The sequence below is a fragment of the Mustela nigripes genome, chromosome 13 (assembly GCF_022355385.1).
Source record: "Mustela nigripes isolate SB6536 chromosome 13, MUSNIG.SB6536, whole genome shotgun sequence".
Taxonomy (NCBI): domain Eukaryota; kingdom Metazoa; phylum Chordata; class Mammalia; order Carnivora; family Mustelidae; genus Mustela; species Mustela nigripes.
This window is the reverse complement of record NC_081569.1, coordinates 104,264,166-104,283,252: the sequence shown is the minus strand read 5'-3', so window position 1 is coordinate 104,283,252 and position 19,087 is coordinate 104,264,166. Positions and strand designations below refer to the sequence as shown.

At 39.6% G+C, this 19,087-nt stretch overlaps 1 protein-coding gene and 1 non-coding gene across 3 annotated transcripts in view; one reads left to right on the top strand and one right to left on the bottom strand.

The window, feature by feature from the left end:
* Window positions 1-19,087, bottom strand: part of PSMA3 (proteasome 20S subunit alpha 3) — a 32,872-nt gene that overhangs the window by 12,203 nt on the left and 1,582 nt on the right. Inside the window, exons 1-3 of one of the 2 annotated variants that reach the window (XM_059373284.1) lie at window positions 13,203-13,327; window positions 9,363-9,445; window positions 1,284-1,407 (exon numbers count right to left, since the gene is read on the bottom strand). In XM_059373284.1, the coding sequence (XP_059229267.1) occupies window positions 1,284-1,407; window positions 9,363-9,445; window positions 13,203-13,223 (228 nt within the window). In that variant the 5' untranslated portion in view covers window positions 13,224-13,327. Of the gene's footprint in view, window positions 1-1,283; window positions 1,408-9,362; window positions 9,446-13,202; window positions 13,328-19,087 lie in introns of those variants that run through there. The other variant, XM_059373285.1, reaches the window with a different exon arrangement.
* Window positions 16,293-16,365, top strand: TRNAK-CUU (transfer RNA lysine (anticodon CUU)). Its single transcript has one exon. It is a non-coding gene; the product is annotated as a tRNA-Lys (tRNA).

Here is a 19,087-nt window from a genome sequence, read left to right as displayed (position 1 = left end):
TAAATTTCTAAGACAAAGTTTTCCCATCACTAAAGTACCTTTAAGCATACATGATTTTTTTCAAAATACACCTACCTAAAGTTTGTTTTTATTAAGTGAAAGAATGTATAATTCACTAGTTCCCTCCTAGCAGCTGGGTTACAATCTGGCAAGTTTTATCAAAGCACACCAGTTTCACATTGTGTATCAACTAAAATTCTAAAAATAAATAAATACAGTGGTCCAAAATGACAGAAGAAAAGCCGTGTCAGTTTCAATGGCAATAACAAATTTGTTCTAGAGAGAATATATTTTCAGGGAAAAAAAATTATCTATAGCTTTATAGTTTATTGCTTATATTTTATTGGTCCTTTGGTGTTCGTGTGTAACACATCTCATTTATAAATATAAAAAATAAGTGCAGAATAAGTGGGACCTATAAGATCTCACCCTGCAGAGTAGACTCTGAAATAACATGCAGACCATGCAGACCCAAGTCTGATCCCATTTTATTTCTTTACCAGCTGTGAGTCTTGTTTTCTTATCTATAAAAATGGGATTAATATTACTTTCACTGGGATGTCAGACTTAAACAAGATAATTTATGTGAAGTGGTTCTAGCACACACGTTTTCTTCCTTGCCTTCTCACTAAAGAGGGTTAGAATCACTCCATTACTCGTTTTCCTTATTGTTCTGACTGAGCAAAGTCTAACATCTATATAGAATGACTTTAGTATATACCAGTAATGTATTTATGGACTCACCTGCAGTTATGCAAAGCAGTCACTCAAGACTCCATGTAACAAGACTCCACAAAACAAATAGTGAGGTCTATGAAGCTATTAAAAAGGATGTGTTCGCTCTTCCTTTCTTTAAATATCCTTTCTTGGTGCTCCACCTTTGAGTGAGGTATTCTCTACCTGATAACACCTTCAATATGACAGTGATTCCCACAAGAGAGATGAAAAGCTAAAGATTCTATGCCTCTCAAGCATACCCCTTACCTATACTGCCAAGATCTCTTTTCTACACATACTTCCCACCTTTTTCCTCTCCTCCCTTTTCTTAAGGCAATTTGATTTCTCATATATGTCTCCAGTCAATTTATAAGAACATTACCTTTCTTAGTGAACTGTTCACAAGCCAGTAGCTCTCTGAGATTACTTCTATGGCTGCTCTCTCATCTCTTTCTGCCTCAGCGTAAATAAATGGTTATCTTAAAATTACATTTTAATATATTCTAAACAGTGACTTCACAACAAATTGGACAAGGCAAAAAGGAACATTTTTTAAATGGACCTACCATTCCAACATGCCGATCAACATTAAAAAGTCGTTTGTTGGAACCTTCTTCATAAAGTTTAGAAAGGACTAACTTTTCTACCCCAAAGACAACGCCATCTTTACATCTGATTCCAATAGCTGTACTGGAACAAGCAGAAGAAAATCAATTTTTTTAACTGAAAATTAAAAAAACTTCCTAAGTTAAGTTTAAAAAAAACATACGGATAGGTAACATTTAATTTTTTACATGTTAATACGTTAAAGCAAATACATTTGAAAACTAGAAAGAGGACAACCTACAGTGTGATAAATTAAGTCTATATAAATGAACACCAGATGACCCCCAGAAAACCTAGCATATCATGACATCAAAATATGTACAGAATGGCAGAGTGTCTGGATACACATTGTAACAAATGCTGACTTAATTCTCATCCATTTAAAATGCATAGAAAAGACAAGTTATGGGGTGCCTGGGTGGCTTCAGTAGGTTAAGCCTCTGCCTTCGGCTCAGGTCATGGTCTCAGGGTCCTGGGATCGAGCCCTGCATCGGGCTCTCTGCTCAGCAGGGAGTTTGCTTCCCCCTCTCTCTGTCTCTGCCTGCCTCTCTGCCTACTTGTGATCTCTCGCTCTGTCAAATAAATAAATAAAATCTTTAAAAAAAAAAATTAGTTTAGAAAAGACAGGTTATATACAAACAAAAGTTAACATAACTAATCCAGGTGGAAAGCTTAGAATTCTTTCGCTAATTTGCTTTTTCTACAACAACTACTGCTTATTATAAGTATATAAAAGAATATAATATACATTTTGAACAACTTCTTAAAATGGATCTTAATGTCTTAAATGAAATGTGAAGAAATTATATTCTACCATTTCAAGATAAAAATACATCATTAACTTTGTTCTACTAATCATTTTAATAAAAAGGGAATTCTGACGAGAAACAACCAGAACCACATAAATTCCACAAAAAATTTCAGATACTCCTTCCCTCACATTTTAGGTATCCTCAATGGCTTCCCTTTTCAGTTTAAACTCCTTGGCCCAGCTTTCAAAATTCTTGAGAATCTACAAATTACATTTGTAGCTTATTAAGTTTCCCATTATAAATCCCACATTCTACTGAATTCAACCTCACTATCATTCCCCAAATACCTTATGTTCACTTTTGCTTTTTTGTCTTTATTGAGGTTATCCACGGTTCTAAAATACACTTCCTCCTCACCACTGCATATTTAAATAATTCTCCACAAACTTTTGCAAATTCACTTGACCTTAACTCTACAGCCTCAGGTAGCCTTTCCTAATTATTCCAAGTCATCATCATTCTCACTATTTAAATCTAAAACATTCTTTTTCCAAACTACAAGTTGTCAAAATATGGTCTATGAACCTCCTGAACATCCCTGAAAAAACCTTCAAGGGGGTATGAGAAGTCAAAATTATTTTTTTTAAGAATTTATTTATTTGAAAGAGAGAGAGAGATCACAAGTAGGCAGAGAGGCAGGCAAAGAGAGGAAGCAGGCTCCCTGCCGAGCAGAGAGCCTGATGGAGGACTTGATCCTAGAACACTAAGATCATGACCTGAGCCAAAGGCAGAGGTTAAACTGCTAAGCCACCTAGGAGCGCCTCAAAATTATTTTCTTAAGAATACAAGACACCATTTGTTTTTTTCCACTATATGGACATTTTCACTGTTGGTACAACAGAGAAGTGTTAGTGGGTAAAACTGCTGGCACTTTAACACAAACCAAGGCAGTGAAACAAATGGTAGTAGTGAACTACTAATCACTGTATTCTTCATTGCTATGCGCTCACATTTAAAAACAAAACAAAACAAAAAACTCTCGCAGTTAAAAAAAATTTCTTAAGAAGGTCCTGCCTGAATGGCTCAGTTAAGCATCTGCCTTTGGCTCAGGTCATGATCCTGGGGTCCTGGAATTGAGTCTTGTTATGGCTTCCTGCTCATGGCTCCCTGTTCTCCAGAGAGCCTACTCCTCCCTCTGCCTGCTGCTCCCCCTGCTTGTGCTTTCTCTTTCTCTGAGAAATAAATAAAATCTTAAAAAAAAAAAAAAAAAAAAGAATGTCCTTGAGAAAGCAGTAATTTTTAAAAGCTATTCTAATTTTTTTTTCTAATTTTTAAAGGTTTTATTTATTTACATAACAGAGAGTGAGAGAGGGAACACAAGCATCAGGAGAGGGAGAGGGAGAAGCAGGCTTCGCGCTGAACAGGGAGCCCAATGCAGGGCTCAATCCCAGGACCCTGGGATCATGACCCGAGCCGAAGGCAGACGCCTAACGATCTGAGCCACCTAGGCACCCCGCTATTCTAATATTTAAAGAAAGCAATAATTCTACTAGGGAACAACCCCTGAGTACCTGGTCTTTTTATTATTACCATAATGAAATGAAAGGTACTCAAACATCAAAATATGGTTGCCTAAAGGAAAAAGTACTAGTAAAACTGTTGTGAACTTTTTCAGAGAATACCTGTTTTTACAAACATCAATGTCAGACAAACTACAGTTATTAGGTATAAGGCAGACTTTTTTCCCACCTAGAACGAACAAAATAAGCCTATCAATTTTGAGGGAAAATGGACAGTATTTTATTGCCTGTGGTAAGACTCAAGTTTTCAAGCGTAAATTGGAATTTTAGGAAATATATTCATCACCATGAGGTTGTCTATTTCCCAAAACTTACAATTTTTATTTATTTATTTTTTAAGATTTTATTTATTTGACACACAGAGAGAGATCACAAGTAGGCAGAGAGGCAGGCAGAGAGAAAGGAGGAAGTAGGACCCTGCCGAGCAGAGAGCCCAATGCAGGGCTTGGTCCAGGACCCCGAGACCATGACCCAAGCCGAAGGCAGAGGCTTAAGCCACCCAGGCACCCCAAAACTTACAATTTTTTTAAAATAAAGATTTTTATTTATTTATTGGACAGAGAGAGATCACAAGCAGGCAGAGAGGCAGGCAGAGAGAGAGGAAGGGAAGCAGGCTCCCTGCTGAGCAGGAGAGCCAGATGCGGGGCTGGATCCCAGGACCCCGGGATCATGACCTGAGCCTAAGGCAGAGGCTTAACCCACTGAGCCACCCAGGTGTCCCAAAACTTACAATTTATATAATCAGAACAGTGGTGATATTAACAAGTGTGACATTTCTGACTATTCCAATAGATAGATAAAAAATATCAAATTTGGACAACCTGTCATAGCACAGTGAACCAATATTTTCCAAATGACCAACTGACTATTCCAATAGATAGATTAAAAAATATCAAATTTGGACAACCTGTCATAGCACAGTGAACCAGTATTTTCCAAATGACCAACTTACATGCATGGGTAAAACATCTGAAGTGCAAAACAGACTAACAGATTTTAATGTAAAACTACGAAAAGCTCATCGTTAAGTTTTCAGACACCACGCTGCAACTAACCTTTAAAAAGCTATTATTTGTCCAATTTTGGCATAGTGTCAAAAAACAACATCCATAATTATCTGAAAAAGCTATTAAAATATGCCTCACTTTCCACCTACTCATCTGTATAAAGCCTGATTTGCTTCACAGGCTTCAATGAAAGTAACAACATATTGAAGCTGATAATGAGAATGTCTTACATTAAGCTTCAATTAACCACTGAGATTTACAAAAATGTAGAACAATGCCAGTCTTCTCCCCAACATTTGTTTTATGCTGTAGAAAGTTACTTTTCATTTAAAATGTTACTAATATTAAACAGTTTACTCTCAATCACAGGAAACAAACGGAGGGTTGCTGGGCAGTGGGAGGGGAAGGATAGGGTGGCTGGGTTATGGACATTGGGGAAGGTATGTGCTATGGTGAGTGCTGTGAATTGTGTAAGACTGATGATTCACAGACCTGTACCCCGGAAGCAAATAATACATTATGTTAATTTTAAAATTAAATAGTTTAATGTTAATTTATTACTTACATTAACATATAACTATGATTATTTTATTTTACTATTTTTACTTATTTTTATTTTACTTTTTTATTCATTTATTTGACAGAGACAGAGAGAGAGGGAACACAAGCAGGGGTAGAGGGAGAAGCAGGCTTCCCACTGAGCAGGGAGCCCAATGCAAGGCTCAATCCCAGGATCCTGGGACCATGGGACCTGAGCTGAAGGCAGATGCCCAATGACTGAGCCACCCAGGCACCTCTACAACTGTAATTAAAGTGAATTAAGTATTTTTTATTTTCTCAGTTTTATTGGGTTTTTTGTTTGTTTTTATTTTGTAAAGATTTTATTTATTTATTTGTCAGAGAGCACAAACAGCGGGAGCAGAGGGAGAAGCAGGCTCCCAACTGAGTAGGGAGCCTGATGCAGGACTCAATCCCAAGACCCTGGAATCATGGCCTCAGCCGAAGGCAGATGCTTAACAACTATCCCACCCAGGCATCCCTATTTTCTGTTTTAATTTCTAATGTGATAAATATTGACAGATCGAATAACATGCATAAATAAAAGTTCACTAATCATGGTAGATATTGATGGAACTAAAACCTAATAAAGAAATTCTCTCTGAAGTCCTCAATATTTTGGATTCTGGTGTTTTGGGGTTTTTTCCCCAAGTAAAAAGGGGTCCTGAGATCAAAATTTTAATTTTTATTCCAAACAATCTAACACTCATTGTTACACTACACAATCCTTCAGAACCTGGGCTCCTCAATGAAACTAATGGGGAAAATTATAGTTTATAATTTAATCTTTCCCTTTTTTTCTTGTGTATATTACTTTCTAGGTGCATACTTTGATAAAATAGTTATGATCGGGCGCCTGGGTGGCTCAGTTGGTTAAGCCTCTACCTTCGGCTCAGGTCATGATCTGAGAGTCCTGGGATCGAGTCCTGTATCAGGCTCTCTGCTCAGCCGGGAGCCTGCTTCCTCCTCTCTCCCTGCCTGCCTCTCTGCCTACTTGTGATCTCTGTCAAATAAATAAAATCTTTTTAAATAAATAAATAAAGAAAGAATAAAATAAAATAAAATAGTTATGATCATGGTATATACACGTCAATAAAGTGCTTTTAAGTGTTCACTTGTAGGTCACTGATTATTTGTTTTAGTAGTTCCTTCCTATGCTTAAAAGATAGCCGGGGCACCAGGATGGTTCAGTAGGTTGAGTGTCCCATCCTTGGTTTTGGCTCAGGTCATGATCTCAGGGTCCTGGATCTATCTAGCCCTGTGTCGGACTCCACACTCAGCAGGGAATCTGCCTATCCCTCTCCCTCTGCTCCCCACTGCCAGAATATAATCCTAAATTATTTGGCTAAACATTTTCTAACTATTAACTTAAATGTCGGACTATTATGAAAATTAATATACAATCTAATTTTATGATTTTCTACATTCTGTGCCTAAACAGGACTAAAAATTGTCCAAATGTTTTTACATATATTTCATTGTTATGGTAAAGTAAAGGCAGGGTAAAGGTCTACCTCCCAATTTTACAAACAAAAATAACTTTCAGAGGACCAAATAGAGGCACCCTATATATTATTTCCATTAAGCAGCAGCTAAAAGGAAAATCCAAATTTTTCTGATCTTCATTTAATATTCTATTATACCAGGCTACATCAACCCCTTTAAAAGAAGAACTTCTGGGGCCCCTGGGTGGCTCAGTGGGTTAAGCCTCTGCCTTTGCCTCACGTCATTATCTCAGGGTCCTGGGATCAAGACCTGCATTGGGCTCTCTGCTCAGCGGGGAGCCTGCTTCTCCCTCTCTCTGTGCCTGCCTCTTTGCCTACTTGTAATCTCTGTCAAATAAAGAAATAAAATCTTTTTTTTTTTTTTTAAAAAGGAGGGGACGACTGGGTGGCTTAGTGGGTTGAGCCTCTGCCTTCGTCTCAGGTCATAATCTCAGGGTCCTGGGATTGAGCCCCGCATCAGGCTCTCTGCTCAGCAGGGAGCCTGCTTCCTCCCCTCTGCCTGCCTCTCTGCCTACTTGTGATCTCTGTCAAATAAATAAATAAAATATTAAAAAAAAAAAAAGGAGGAATTTCCCTGGTTTTTCCTTATGCAGAAAAAGAAATTCATTTTTTTATGTTTTAATTTTTAATTAATTTGCTGTACTATCACTATTTTAAACCATATTTATAAATACTTTACAGAAAACAAATTCCTAAAATACACAGATCCTCATAAACTAGTCTCAATTTTTTGTATTACATATGGTGTCTCCAGTTCTTTTCAATCAAGACTTCCTTTTCCAGCTTTATAAACCAGTGAAAATGCAACACTGCAAAAGAGGAAGAGAAAAACAGTAACTTTTTCCAAGTCTTTCTGCAGCTCTTTGGTCTAAGGGCCTACCTTAACAACAGGAAGAAAATATGTCAACTTTTTTTCTTGATTCTGACATTCTTCTTCTGAACTCTATCAGACTTCTACATGACAGTGACAAATACATTTCAGCCTTACTTCTATTATAGTATCAGACACCAACAGCTTATAAGTACCAGTATCTCTAAAACAGTAACATTAAACACAAAATAAACTAGCTTCATTACAAATCCTATAAAAAGACTTAAAATGCATTTCTTCCTAAATTTTTATATTTCATAAGCCACTAAGAATCCATGTCTTCTTTTAACCAAAGGATGGCATAAAAAATGAACATTTATTCATTAACTATTGAGGGCTTGCTATGTGTGAGCACATGCAAAGACAAGTGACAGTCTCCACTACATGAAACTTCCATAATCATACATTTAAAGGTGTAAGCAGAAACTGGTACTAGCACAGAGTATTAAATGTGGACTTTTCTAAAGTTCTGCAAATATTTCCCTACTCCACCTCTACTCATAACTATTTTATCAAAGTATGCACCTAGAAAGTAATATACACAAGAAAAAAAGGGGAAGATTATAAGTTTTCATTATAAGGAAAAACTTGGGTTCAAACACCAACACCATTTGTTTACTAGGACCCCCTCAAAAAAAAAAAATCCTTTAAGAGATGTGAATGAGATATTATGAAATGTATTATTTTTTTTTAAATATTTTATTTATTTATTTGACAGAGAGATGACAAGTAGGCAGAGAGGCAGAGAGAGAGAGGGGGAAGCAGGCTCCCCGCCGAGCAGAGAGCCCGATGTGGGACTCAATCCCAGGACCCTGAGATCACGACCTGAGCCGAAGGCAGCGGCCTAACCCACTGAGCCACCCAGGCGCCCCTGAAATGTATTATTTTTAAAAAGTCTTTTAATTCATCCCAAAGATTCCAAGATATAATGATCACATAAATATAACTCCAAAATTTCTTCAATTAAGTACTTACAGAATTTGTCAACAAGCTAATAATTTAACTAAGATGTTACACGGGTAACCAAGGAATCATTTTGGCTCATTACTCTAAGCAAAAAAAGACAGAGTGAAGGGGGGACCTGGTTGGCTCAGTCGGCTGGGCAACTGCCTTCAGCTCAGAACATGATCCTGGGGTCCTGGGATCGAGCCCCACATCAGACTCCCTGCTCAGTGGAGTGCCTGCTTCTCCCTCTCCCTCTGCCTGCCTCTCTGTCTACTTGTGCTCTCTCTGTCAAAAAAAAAAAAAAAAAAAAAAAAAAAAAAAAAAAAAAAAGCGAAGGAAGGAAGGAAGACATGGAAGATATCTTAGTGTTCCTGTACCTTTTGGAGCGTGGCCCCAGAACAGGAAAAAAAAAATTCCTACTGGGACAAATGCGACTAACTGCATAGGACTTTTTAAACACAAAAAAATAAAAGATAAAATAACAAAGTAACAAACTCAATGGCCAGGGAAATAAGGATATAAATCAAGAATTTCAAAAAGGAAAATGGGAGAGCAAAGATGATAATGAATCTGGTTTTATACACTACATTGGAAACACGGTAGAATGTCTAAGTGGATACTCTCAGAACCAACCAGAAATATAGGAAAGATCTGACCTGAAAAGAGATCTGGAAATGACTAATAAACTGAGATTATTTTAGGGTTCCTATTATTTTGTGTGCCAGAGTGACATAACAAAGCCTAATTACCAAAAATATATAAAAGGAGATATTTAATTATGTTAAAACATGATAAATTCCAAATACAACAATGTTTCTTACCTACTATTTTCCACAGCCTTCATAGCATATTCAACTTGAAAAACTCTTCCATCAGGAGAGAATGTAGAGGCTGACAGGTCATACTAGGAAGAAAAAGGCAACAATAAGCTTAAATTATGTATCTCTAGCAGTTAATAACCTCACCACCTTTCTTTCTAAATGGCTTACACATCAGAAATGCATGTTAAGAGGTGTCTGGCTGACTCAGTTGGTAGAGCATGCAGCTCCTAGTCTCAGGGTTGTGAGTTTGAGCCCCACCTGGGGTGTAGAAATTACAACAGAAAGACAGGAAGTCAGGGGAAAGAAGAAAGAAATGTATGTGTGTTAAATCTCAAAGATTTTGCTTTGAAGAAAAGGAAGCACGTCAGAGCAGCAAGAGCAGCCAAGAGAAAAGCTACTTTAGATTTCTGCTATTGAAAAGCAATAGACAACTGCCTTGCTGGCTTGGTCAGCCGAGCATGCAACTCTTGATCATGGGGTTGTGTTGTATGCAGAGATAACTTAAAAATAAGATTTAAAAAGAAAAGCCAATAGATACAAATCCCAGGTAAAGTCAAAATCTTTTTCACACAGAACACAAAGTTCATTTTTGTACAAAATGGAGATACTCTGTTCCAGACCACCACAATAAAGTGAATAAAATGAGTTCTCTGGATTCCCAATGCATTCTACATTCCCAGTTTTGGGGGTTTTGGGTTTTTTGTTTCTGTTTTTTGGTTTTCTGGTTTTTTGAGAGAGAGAGAGAAACCATGAGGGTGGGGAGAGAGACTCTCAGGACTCTGAGATCATCACCTGAGCCAAAACCAGGAGGTGGATGCTTAAGGGATTCCTGGGTGGCTTAGTCAAATAAGCATCTGCCTTTGTCTTGGGTCATTATCCCAGGATCCTGGAACCCAGTCCCACATAAGGCTCCTTGCTGGGTGGGGAGCCAGCTTCTCCCTCTGCCTGCCCCTTCCTGCTGTTTCCCCAGTTTGGGAGCGCTCTCTCTCTCTAATAAAATCTTTAATTCACTGATGCAGCACTAACAAACCCTAGAGAAAAAATATGCTATAGCATTCAAACTTTTAATAAGCATCTATTACATGTTAATATTGTATATGTAATATATGTTATATATAATATATTACACTATAAGGGAATATAAATTAAACTATAAGGGAATATAAAGACTAATCATTCTTGAAGTCTTTCATTTTCAAATGAAACCAGGCACAAATCTTGGAGCTGGAAGTACAGCAGTAAACCAGAAAAAGGATTATGATGAAAATAAGACAGGGTGAAGTAGCAGTCTGAGAGCCTAGTACAGACTACCTGATCAAGGAAGGCCTTGCTAGAGCAGCCAGGTTTAATTACTTAGGCGTGGCCAGACCTAAATAACAAGTAACTAGCCATTTAGGATATGGAGGGTAGAAATAATTCTAGCACAATGAGGGAAAAGAAATAGGCCATTGTGTCTTGAGCACTAAATGGTGGAGAGAAGAGTAAATCATATCAGAGGCATGTAAAAAACTAAACTATTTTGAATCTCCTAGGCTGAAGTAAGAAGTTCGAATCTTATTCTAAATGCAACTGGAAGGGAGCCAACTGGGTGGCTCAGCTGATTGAGCAACTGCTTTAGGCCCAGGTCGTGATCCTGGAGCCCCAGGATTGAGTCCTGTATAGGGCTCCTTGCTCAGTGGGGGCTGGGGGGTCTGCTTCTCCCTCTGACATCTCCCTCTCATTCTCTCTCTCGCGCGCAAATAAATAATAAAATCTTTTTTTAAATAATGCAACTGGAAGTCACTGGAGTTTAAGCTTGGATGGGGGAGAGGGTCGAGGGGGAGATATGATCTAATTTTTTTTTTTAATTTCACCTAGAAAACAAACTGTAGAGAGAACAAGGATGGAAGCGCAATCAAGTATCCCAAAGGTGGTAAGAGATAAAGACAATATTTTGAGAAGAGAGTTTTAAAACAAAACAAAACAAAAAACCTTGCTAATGGATTGGCTAAAAAAGTAACATAAAGAAATTAAACGTGAATCATAGACCTTTTTCACTTGAGCAATTAGAACTGGACCATTCACTGAGCTGAAAACTGTAGAAGATGCAAAATAACAAGGGGAGGGAAACTCAGAGCTCTATTCTGGACATGCAGCTTGAAATGCCTATTAAACAACCAAGTGGTGGGGTGTCTGGGTGGCTCAATCCCTTAGGTTTCCGCCTTCCCTCAAGCCTTGATTCTGGTGTCCTGGGATAGAGCCCTACGTTGGGAATCCCTGCCCAGCAGGGAGTCTGCTTCTCCTTCTTCTGCCTGTGCTCTCGGGCTCGCTCTCTTTCTCGCTCACTCTCTCTCAATAAATAAATTTAAAAATCTTAAAAAGGAAAAAAAGAACACAAAACATCAAATGGAGAAAAATGTCAAGTGAACAGGTCTTCATACTTGGGAGTTCTTGGAAGAAGTGAAGACCAAAGATATGCCTTCAACAGTGGTGCTTACGGAGTCTCAATTTCCTGATTTATTAAATGAAGATTCTTAACTCTACTACTGTTATACCAAAATACCTCCCATGTCTACACTTATCCAGTACTTTTAAAGGGTTTTCAGGGTGAAACACTATTAACTGAAGGTTTTTTTAAAAAAGTTTTTACTTATTTGACAGACAGAGACCACAAGAAGGCAGAGAGGCAGGCAGAGACAGAGAGAGAGGGGAAGCAGGCTTCCCGCTGAGCACAGAGTCCCATGTGGGGCTCGATCCCAGGACCTCAGGATCGTGACCTGAGCCGAGGGCAGAGGCTTTAACCCACTGAGCCACCCAGTCGCCCCTGAAGGCAGTATTAACATAGTTGCAAAATCAATTTGCTACAACATTCATAACTGAGCATTTACTAATTTAAAAATGTTATGACATAATCTTAGCATCTCATACCCAGATGAATTAAACCATTCAAAACGTAAATCGCCCGTTATCAAACTCGGAAAACCAGTATCTTGGTCTTAATGCTGAGTATCAAAATCTTGTTTAAAGTGAAACTGATGAATTTAGAAACCCATTATTCAATGCCTCTAGTGCACACAACCAATACTTCTAAAGAAAAACTAGATTTTCTACATGGAAAAATACATAAAAGGAATAAGCAAAAGACTGCGTATGTACGTTTAACACAGGAAAGTAGTAAGTTAACAAGTCCAAGTCCAAAACCCTCGGGTCTATTAACAGAGGCAGTTTAAGTCCCTGGCTAATGATTTAAATGTTTACGGTATGGTCTCTCCAAGTGATGTTAAGTAATTTGTACAGGAAAAGCTGGGACAAAAGAAAAACGTAACGGACTCTTCAGATTCACTTTTCTATTAGCGCTACCTACTAAGCGGACGGTCAGTACACACGAAGGCAAGACAGGGAAGGCCCAATGAGTCAGCAGCACCCGGGGACCCGCAAGGACGGTCCGTGGAAAGCTCCGTCTCAGACCTTGGAATCTCAAGCCGCCTTGCCTCAGTGGTTCTCCAGAAGCTCACTATAGCCCAAACCCTTCATTCGCTACAACATGCTCCACGAGTTTCCACTTTCGGTTTCGCTAAGCGGCTAAAGAAAGTGACTCAGCGACCCAAAAAGGCTCCAAAATCTCACTGCTGCGCCGCCAAGCCCGCTACACCTGAGCTGAAAAGCTTCAGGTTACCGTCACCGCAAATGAGGGCCTACAAATTAGCGCAGGAAAGACTGCCGGTCACCAGACAACTGGAAGCGGCCCACTTGGCCGAGGGCAGACCCGGCGCACCCCGGGGCGGCGCACCCCAATAGGTCTGTACGATCTCCCTTCGACGCTAATCCGTAGGCTAGTACGCTAAAACACAGCAAACTCACCCCAGTCCCGATTGAACTCATCCCGCTGAAATCTCCAAGAGACCAAGGGCTTCAAGGCCTAAAGCTCTCCCACAATACCGCAGCCCACAGACTAGTAACAGGCTCTCTCATTGGCTGCTCTTTCAACCAATACCCTTCTCCTCTGTGGCTCGTTCTCCAAGTCCGCCCGAGAAACAGAGGATTGTGGGAAAAGAGGTAGGGGAGGAATCGAGCGGGGAGGGCGGTGCGCGTGTGCAGAACAGGTGGGGTAGGGCTAGGGAGCGGCGGTTCTTAGATCCCATTCAGATTCAGTCAGTTTCTGTGTCGCGTAGCAACTAACGGTCATCGAGGCGTTCGAGGAGGTGCACCATTCCATTTCCTAGAAATAGTTATTTACTTTTTATATTCTCCCTTTCTTTCGCTACTTTATTCTTTCTTAAAGCAAAATAGATGTTCTTCCACTCCTACAAAGACCAGAGAAAGTGATACCGGAGAGGTCTCCTTTCACCCTTGGAGTCCCGGTTCGGACCCAGTTTCATGAGGGCATCCCCTTCATCCACCTGTTCTCATAAGAACATAAAGTCACGTGTGAGTTCAGGTCGGAGTTCTACAGAAGCATTAGTACCTTTTCTATGACTATAACACTATTTAGTAGAATTAAGGATAAGACTATTTCTTGAGCTCTGGTATGTCCCAAGAACTGTGTTGAACACTGCTGATAAAACGGTGAAGGAGACATAACCCTATCCCTCAGGGAGTTTACATTCAACGGGAGGAAATGGATTTAAAAATGTAAATAGGCAAAATATTTGCACCTTGTAGTTAGAAGAAAGAAGAGACAACGAAGGTTTGAACTTTAGGCCTGGTACTTAGGGAATGGCTCTCTGATTGGCTAATATTTAAACTGATTGTTACAGGAATATAAGCTTGTGTTACAGGAACTGTCAGGTCAGTATGGCCTGTCACAGTGTTTAAGTGGTTGAGGTGACAGGAGGTGAAATCAGAGAGGTGGACATGAGAATGGATCTAGAATTTTAGAGCTTGAATTTTAATCTGGTTGTAAATAGAAGGCCATCAGCACTTTGTTTTAACTCTTAAATACTTCACTGTATATTTTCCCCCAAACAAGAACATTTTACTTAACCAAAATACAATTATGAAAATTAGAAAATTAACAATACTATTTTCTAATCTACACACTTTATTTGGATTTTGGCAATTCTCTCAATTCCTTTCATAGTCAAAGAAAATCGAACATCGAGCATTGCATTCAGTTGTCATGACTGTAGTCACCTTTAGGCTGGAAAATAGGTGCTTAATATTTCTTAAGGTTTCATGGCATTAACATTTTTGAAGACTACGAGCCATTTATTTTATGGGATATACCTCAGTTTAGGTTTGTATAATATTTTTTCATGCTAGGATTCAGGTGACACATTTTTGGCAGGAATGCCACAAAAGTAACCTTGTGTTCACATTAGAGCATATATTAGGAGGCACATGATGCCAGTCTGTTCCACTACTGATGAAGTTAACTTTGATCACTTGCTTAAGATTTATCCACCATAAAAAAAAAAAAAAGATTTATCCACCATAAAGTTTCTATTTTGCCCTTTGTAATTAATATATATCTTATGAAGAAATACTTTGAGACTATCCTGGTAAATATCCTGCTACTCCTCAATCCTTCATCCACTGATATTAGTATCTGATGATTCCCATTTGAATGGATTATTAGGATGCTTGCCAAATGGTGATTTTCTAATCCCATGGAAGAGGGAATGTGTAGGTGGATTTTAGATATGCAGGGCTTGCTGAAATATTGGGTGTAGAAAAAAAAGGAGAAGAAAGAGTTTCAGTTGCTTCTCCCTGCTAATGAAGCATTATAATTAATGGTTTTTATTCATGAATAAATGGATAAAAGACTTGAATTTACTTGGAAGACAAGCCATTTAAATGTATAATATTATTTTATGCCATACCTTAATATTTTTTTCAATTCAGTAGCTTAGAAAATGTGATGATCAGTGTGTTTAATTTCTAAATACTGAACTTTAAGAATTCTTTGTTATTCTTGTTAAATACATTTAGGCTTTAGATTGCCCCCATCACAGAGATTTGCAGAGTCCCTTATCAAAGCAGTTTACGAGTATCTCTGAATATGTCTATTTCCGTGGGAGATTATTCCATTGTCTCAACTTTCCAAAATTTGATCAAAATCAGTTCTTCTCTCTTTTTGTCTTAGAATTAATATTCTTTACCATAGGATTCAGTGACTCTATAATTCTTTGATCCCAGCTTCTGTCATTTGAGGTGGTAATAACAACTTCTTGAGAGTCCTGTCTCCATTGTCAGGCAGTTACCGGAAAGAGACCTTGTTTTAATTGAACCAGAGTCTGCTTCCTCAATTTAGCTCTCCTTGACTAAATCTTATTAAGGAAAAAATAGCTAAGCACTACTGTTCTTCAGTGAAACTAACGTCATAGAGGTTGGACTTTGTTTTCTAACGTTGCCCCCCAAATTGTGGGAATGCAATTTGCCTTTTGATAGAAACTCGATAGCCTTAATAAGTATTTCTGTAAAGAAGATAACACATTTGGCAGTAAATATTTTAAAACACTTAAGGAAAAAGATTCATTGACTCTAATAATATAGACGCATAAGTTTTCAGTTGTCTTGGGATACACACGCAATAAAAATTATTAAATCTACAAAAAAAATTAAAAATATTAAATTTAGGGCTCCTGGGTGGCTCAGGTGGTTAAGCGGCTGCCTTCGGGTCAGGTCATGGTTCTAGAGTCAGACAAAGGAGTCGGGCTTCTGGCTCCGTGCTCAGCAGGGAGTCTACTTGCCCCTTCCCGACCTTCCCAACTCTTTTTCTCTCTTACTCTCTCATGCTCAATCGAAATAAATTTAAAAATTCTTTTTAAAATAATGAATCTAGGAACAATTAAAGTAATGTTTTAAAGGATTCTTTAAAATAATTCGGAAGTGTCTATTTAATAATACGTCACAAAATTCTTTATAAGTAAAAATCAATGGAAAGAAAAAGAAACCCAACCGTAGTTGAGTACTCATCAAGAGAGAGAAAAACGCCCGCTCCTCCTAGGCGCCCGGCTAGCTCAGTCGGTAGAGCATGGGACTCTTAATCCCAGGGTCGTGGGTTCGAGCCCCACGTTGGGCGAGTTCTTTTTTCCCTTTTCCTTTAAACATTTTAGGCTCTCCCCAAAGCTTTATAACTAAGGCGAGTCTTTTAAACCCAATTAATACAAATAATTTCAACATTAACCAAATCTATGGAAAAATTTTCACGCTTGCGCACTCGAAAGCAAGCGTTTCTCTTCCGCGTTGCCTCCCCAGCCACCTCCTTAAAGCACAGAGAACCCCGTAAGGTTTGAAGTTGAGACTGGTTTTCTGGGTTACTATGCATTCTGGCATAGTTGTTGGTAGAGGGCAATTTTTGCTTTTCTCAGAACAAAATTATGAGCCCCAATTTTGGCAGCTTTTCAAGAACTAAGAGATCCTAGGGAAAAGCAGTCTTCCTTTCCTGTGTCTTTTACTTTTTCTTCCTCTCGCTCTAGGACGCGTCCTGAGGAAAGGGGCGGGAGGCGGGCGAGGAAATAAAAACATCGTGAGAAACATTTCTTTCTGTGGTCGGCTCTACGGACGGTCCCTACATCGAATTTTCTTCCAATGCTCCTGGGACCGTATTTGGGATCGAGACATCCAACTGGGTGGAAATCGGGAGGTTAGTACTCCGTTAAAGGTGAGGCTCTTGGCCACAGAGGCACAGGAGAAGGGGGATGTGGAATTTTCCGAGGCAATTACGTACGGTGGGGAGGCAGGACTTCCGCCTTCTCTGCTCCTCCGAGAGAAGGTCGGCGCCACCAACCTGAGGACGCTCGCCGCGCGTCCCCGGCGCTCGCCGACCCCGCCGGCAGGGGGACCGTCCCGGCTCCTAACCGAAGCCAACCGCTGCTGAAGCACCGGTGCCTATCCCTCCGCATGTTACCCGCAGGCTTTCCTGCCACGAAACGACCATTTTTGCTCTCTCCTTTCCTTCAACAAACATGCCGTTATTTCTTTATCTTAAAACAGAACACAGACTTTGACCTAATTTTCCCGCAGGCGGTTACCATTCTATTTCTCTGCAGCCGTCTACGCTCACCATTCGTCCCCCACACCTTTCCAAAGAGACCCAAAATCCACACCTGTGGTTGAACAAGTTTGGTTTATTACACACCGCATACAGGGACGTGGGGTGTCTGTTTAAGAGGGTGTTAGAAAGAACCTATTATAGGGTCTGGGCTTTACTTGGGTGATTTTGCGGGGGTTGGGGAGCCCTAACAAGTGAATGCCCCTTCTGGATTGGGTGTTCTCAAAAGCAAGGGCAGTTCTACGATCTCAGTAAAACTTATTAATAGGAAGAGTAGACCAAAGGAAGGATAAAGCTGAGATTGGTCAAGTCACTCATTTCGCAAGAGGAGGATGTTTGCTGTTTGCAGTTGGACAGTGACCAGTTCGTCTAAAGTGGATTTTCTGAGTCCGCAACAGCAATCCCAGGCCTCCTGCACTTCTGACCAAACGGTTTTAAGTCGGGGATTCCCATAATCCTCTTCTCCAGGTTGATGATTTCCTAGAATGGCTCGCAGGACTCAGAAAAAGTTTACTTATTCCTGGTTTATTATGGATACAACTCAGAACAGCCATATGGAAGTGGTGCATGAGGCAAGGTACGGGGAAGCAAGACCTTCTATGCTGTCTTCTGGCACATCATCCTCCCAGTGCCTGGAACGTGTTCACAATCCTGGGAGCCCTCCGAACCCTGTAGGTTAGGGATTTTCAATGGAGGCTTCACCAGGTAGGCATGATTATTAACTCAATTTTCTATCCGTCTCCTCTCCCTAGAAGACAGGGTGTGTGTGCATATGCAAAAGTTCTAACTGTGCCTTGGGTCTTTCTGGTGAACAGATCTCATGCTGAAGTGATCTAGGAGCCCATCAGGAATTGTCTCATTACAAAAAAAGACACTCCTATTACCCAAGAAATTCCAAGGGAGTTGTGATTTCTGTGTAAGATGCTCCTAACATCTTGGTCACACAGGAAATTACAAGCGTTTTAGAGCTCTGTGTCAAGAACCAGGGGCAGAGACCAACTGTATTTAAGTCACACTTGCCTAACTTCTTTGTTCAAGTCATAAGTGAGCCCCACCCTAAGCACTGTTCTCACCAGCAACTATCCCTCCATCTACTTTACCTGACACCGTTTTTCCCATGTTATTTTCTAACTTACTGTTAGTATGTTTCTTCACTTTCTCCAGCCCTTGGAATGGCAGATTTTTGTCTTTGCTCATTAATGTATCTCAAGCACCTAAACTAATGTCTGGCAGATGTTCAGTAAATACATGCTGAACTGGTGAATTAAGTAGGGTGTATTAGTTCCCTTGGACTGCTCTAACAAAGTACCACAAACTGGGTGCCTTAAAACAATGTGAATGCATTGTCTCACCATTCTGGAGACTGGAAGCTTGTTTCTGGTGTCACCAGCAATCCTTGGTGTTTCCTGGCTTGCAGCTGCAGAACTCTCACTTCCACCTTGGTTATTTCCTGTTTCCTTCCTGTGTACCAGTCTCACATGGCATTTCCCCTCACAAGAATACCAGTCATAACAGGTTAGGGTCTACCATAATGATCTCATCTTAATTTGATTATATCTGCAAAGACTCTTTTCCAAATAAGGCCATATTCACAGGTATTGGAGGTTAGCACTTCAATGTATCTTTCCGGAGCAGACAATTCAACCCCAAACAGAACACTCCATTACTTAACCTCAGCCAACAGGTGTCTGTCACTTTATAGCTACCTACCTATAAAGCTGTTTCAGTCAGAGATTTTTTCATATTATTC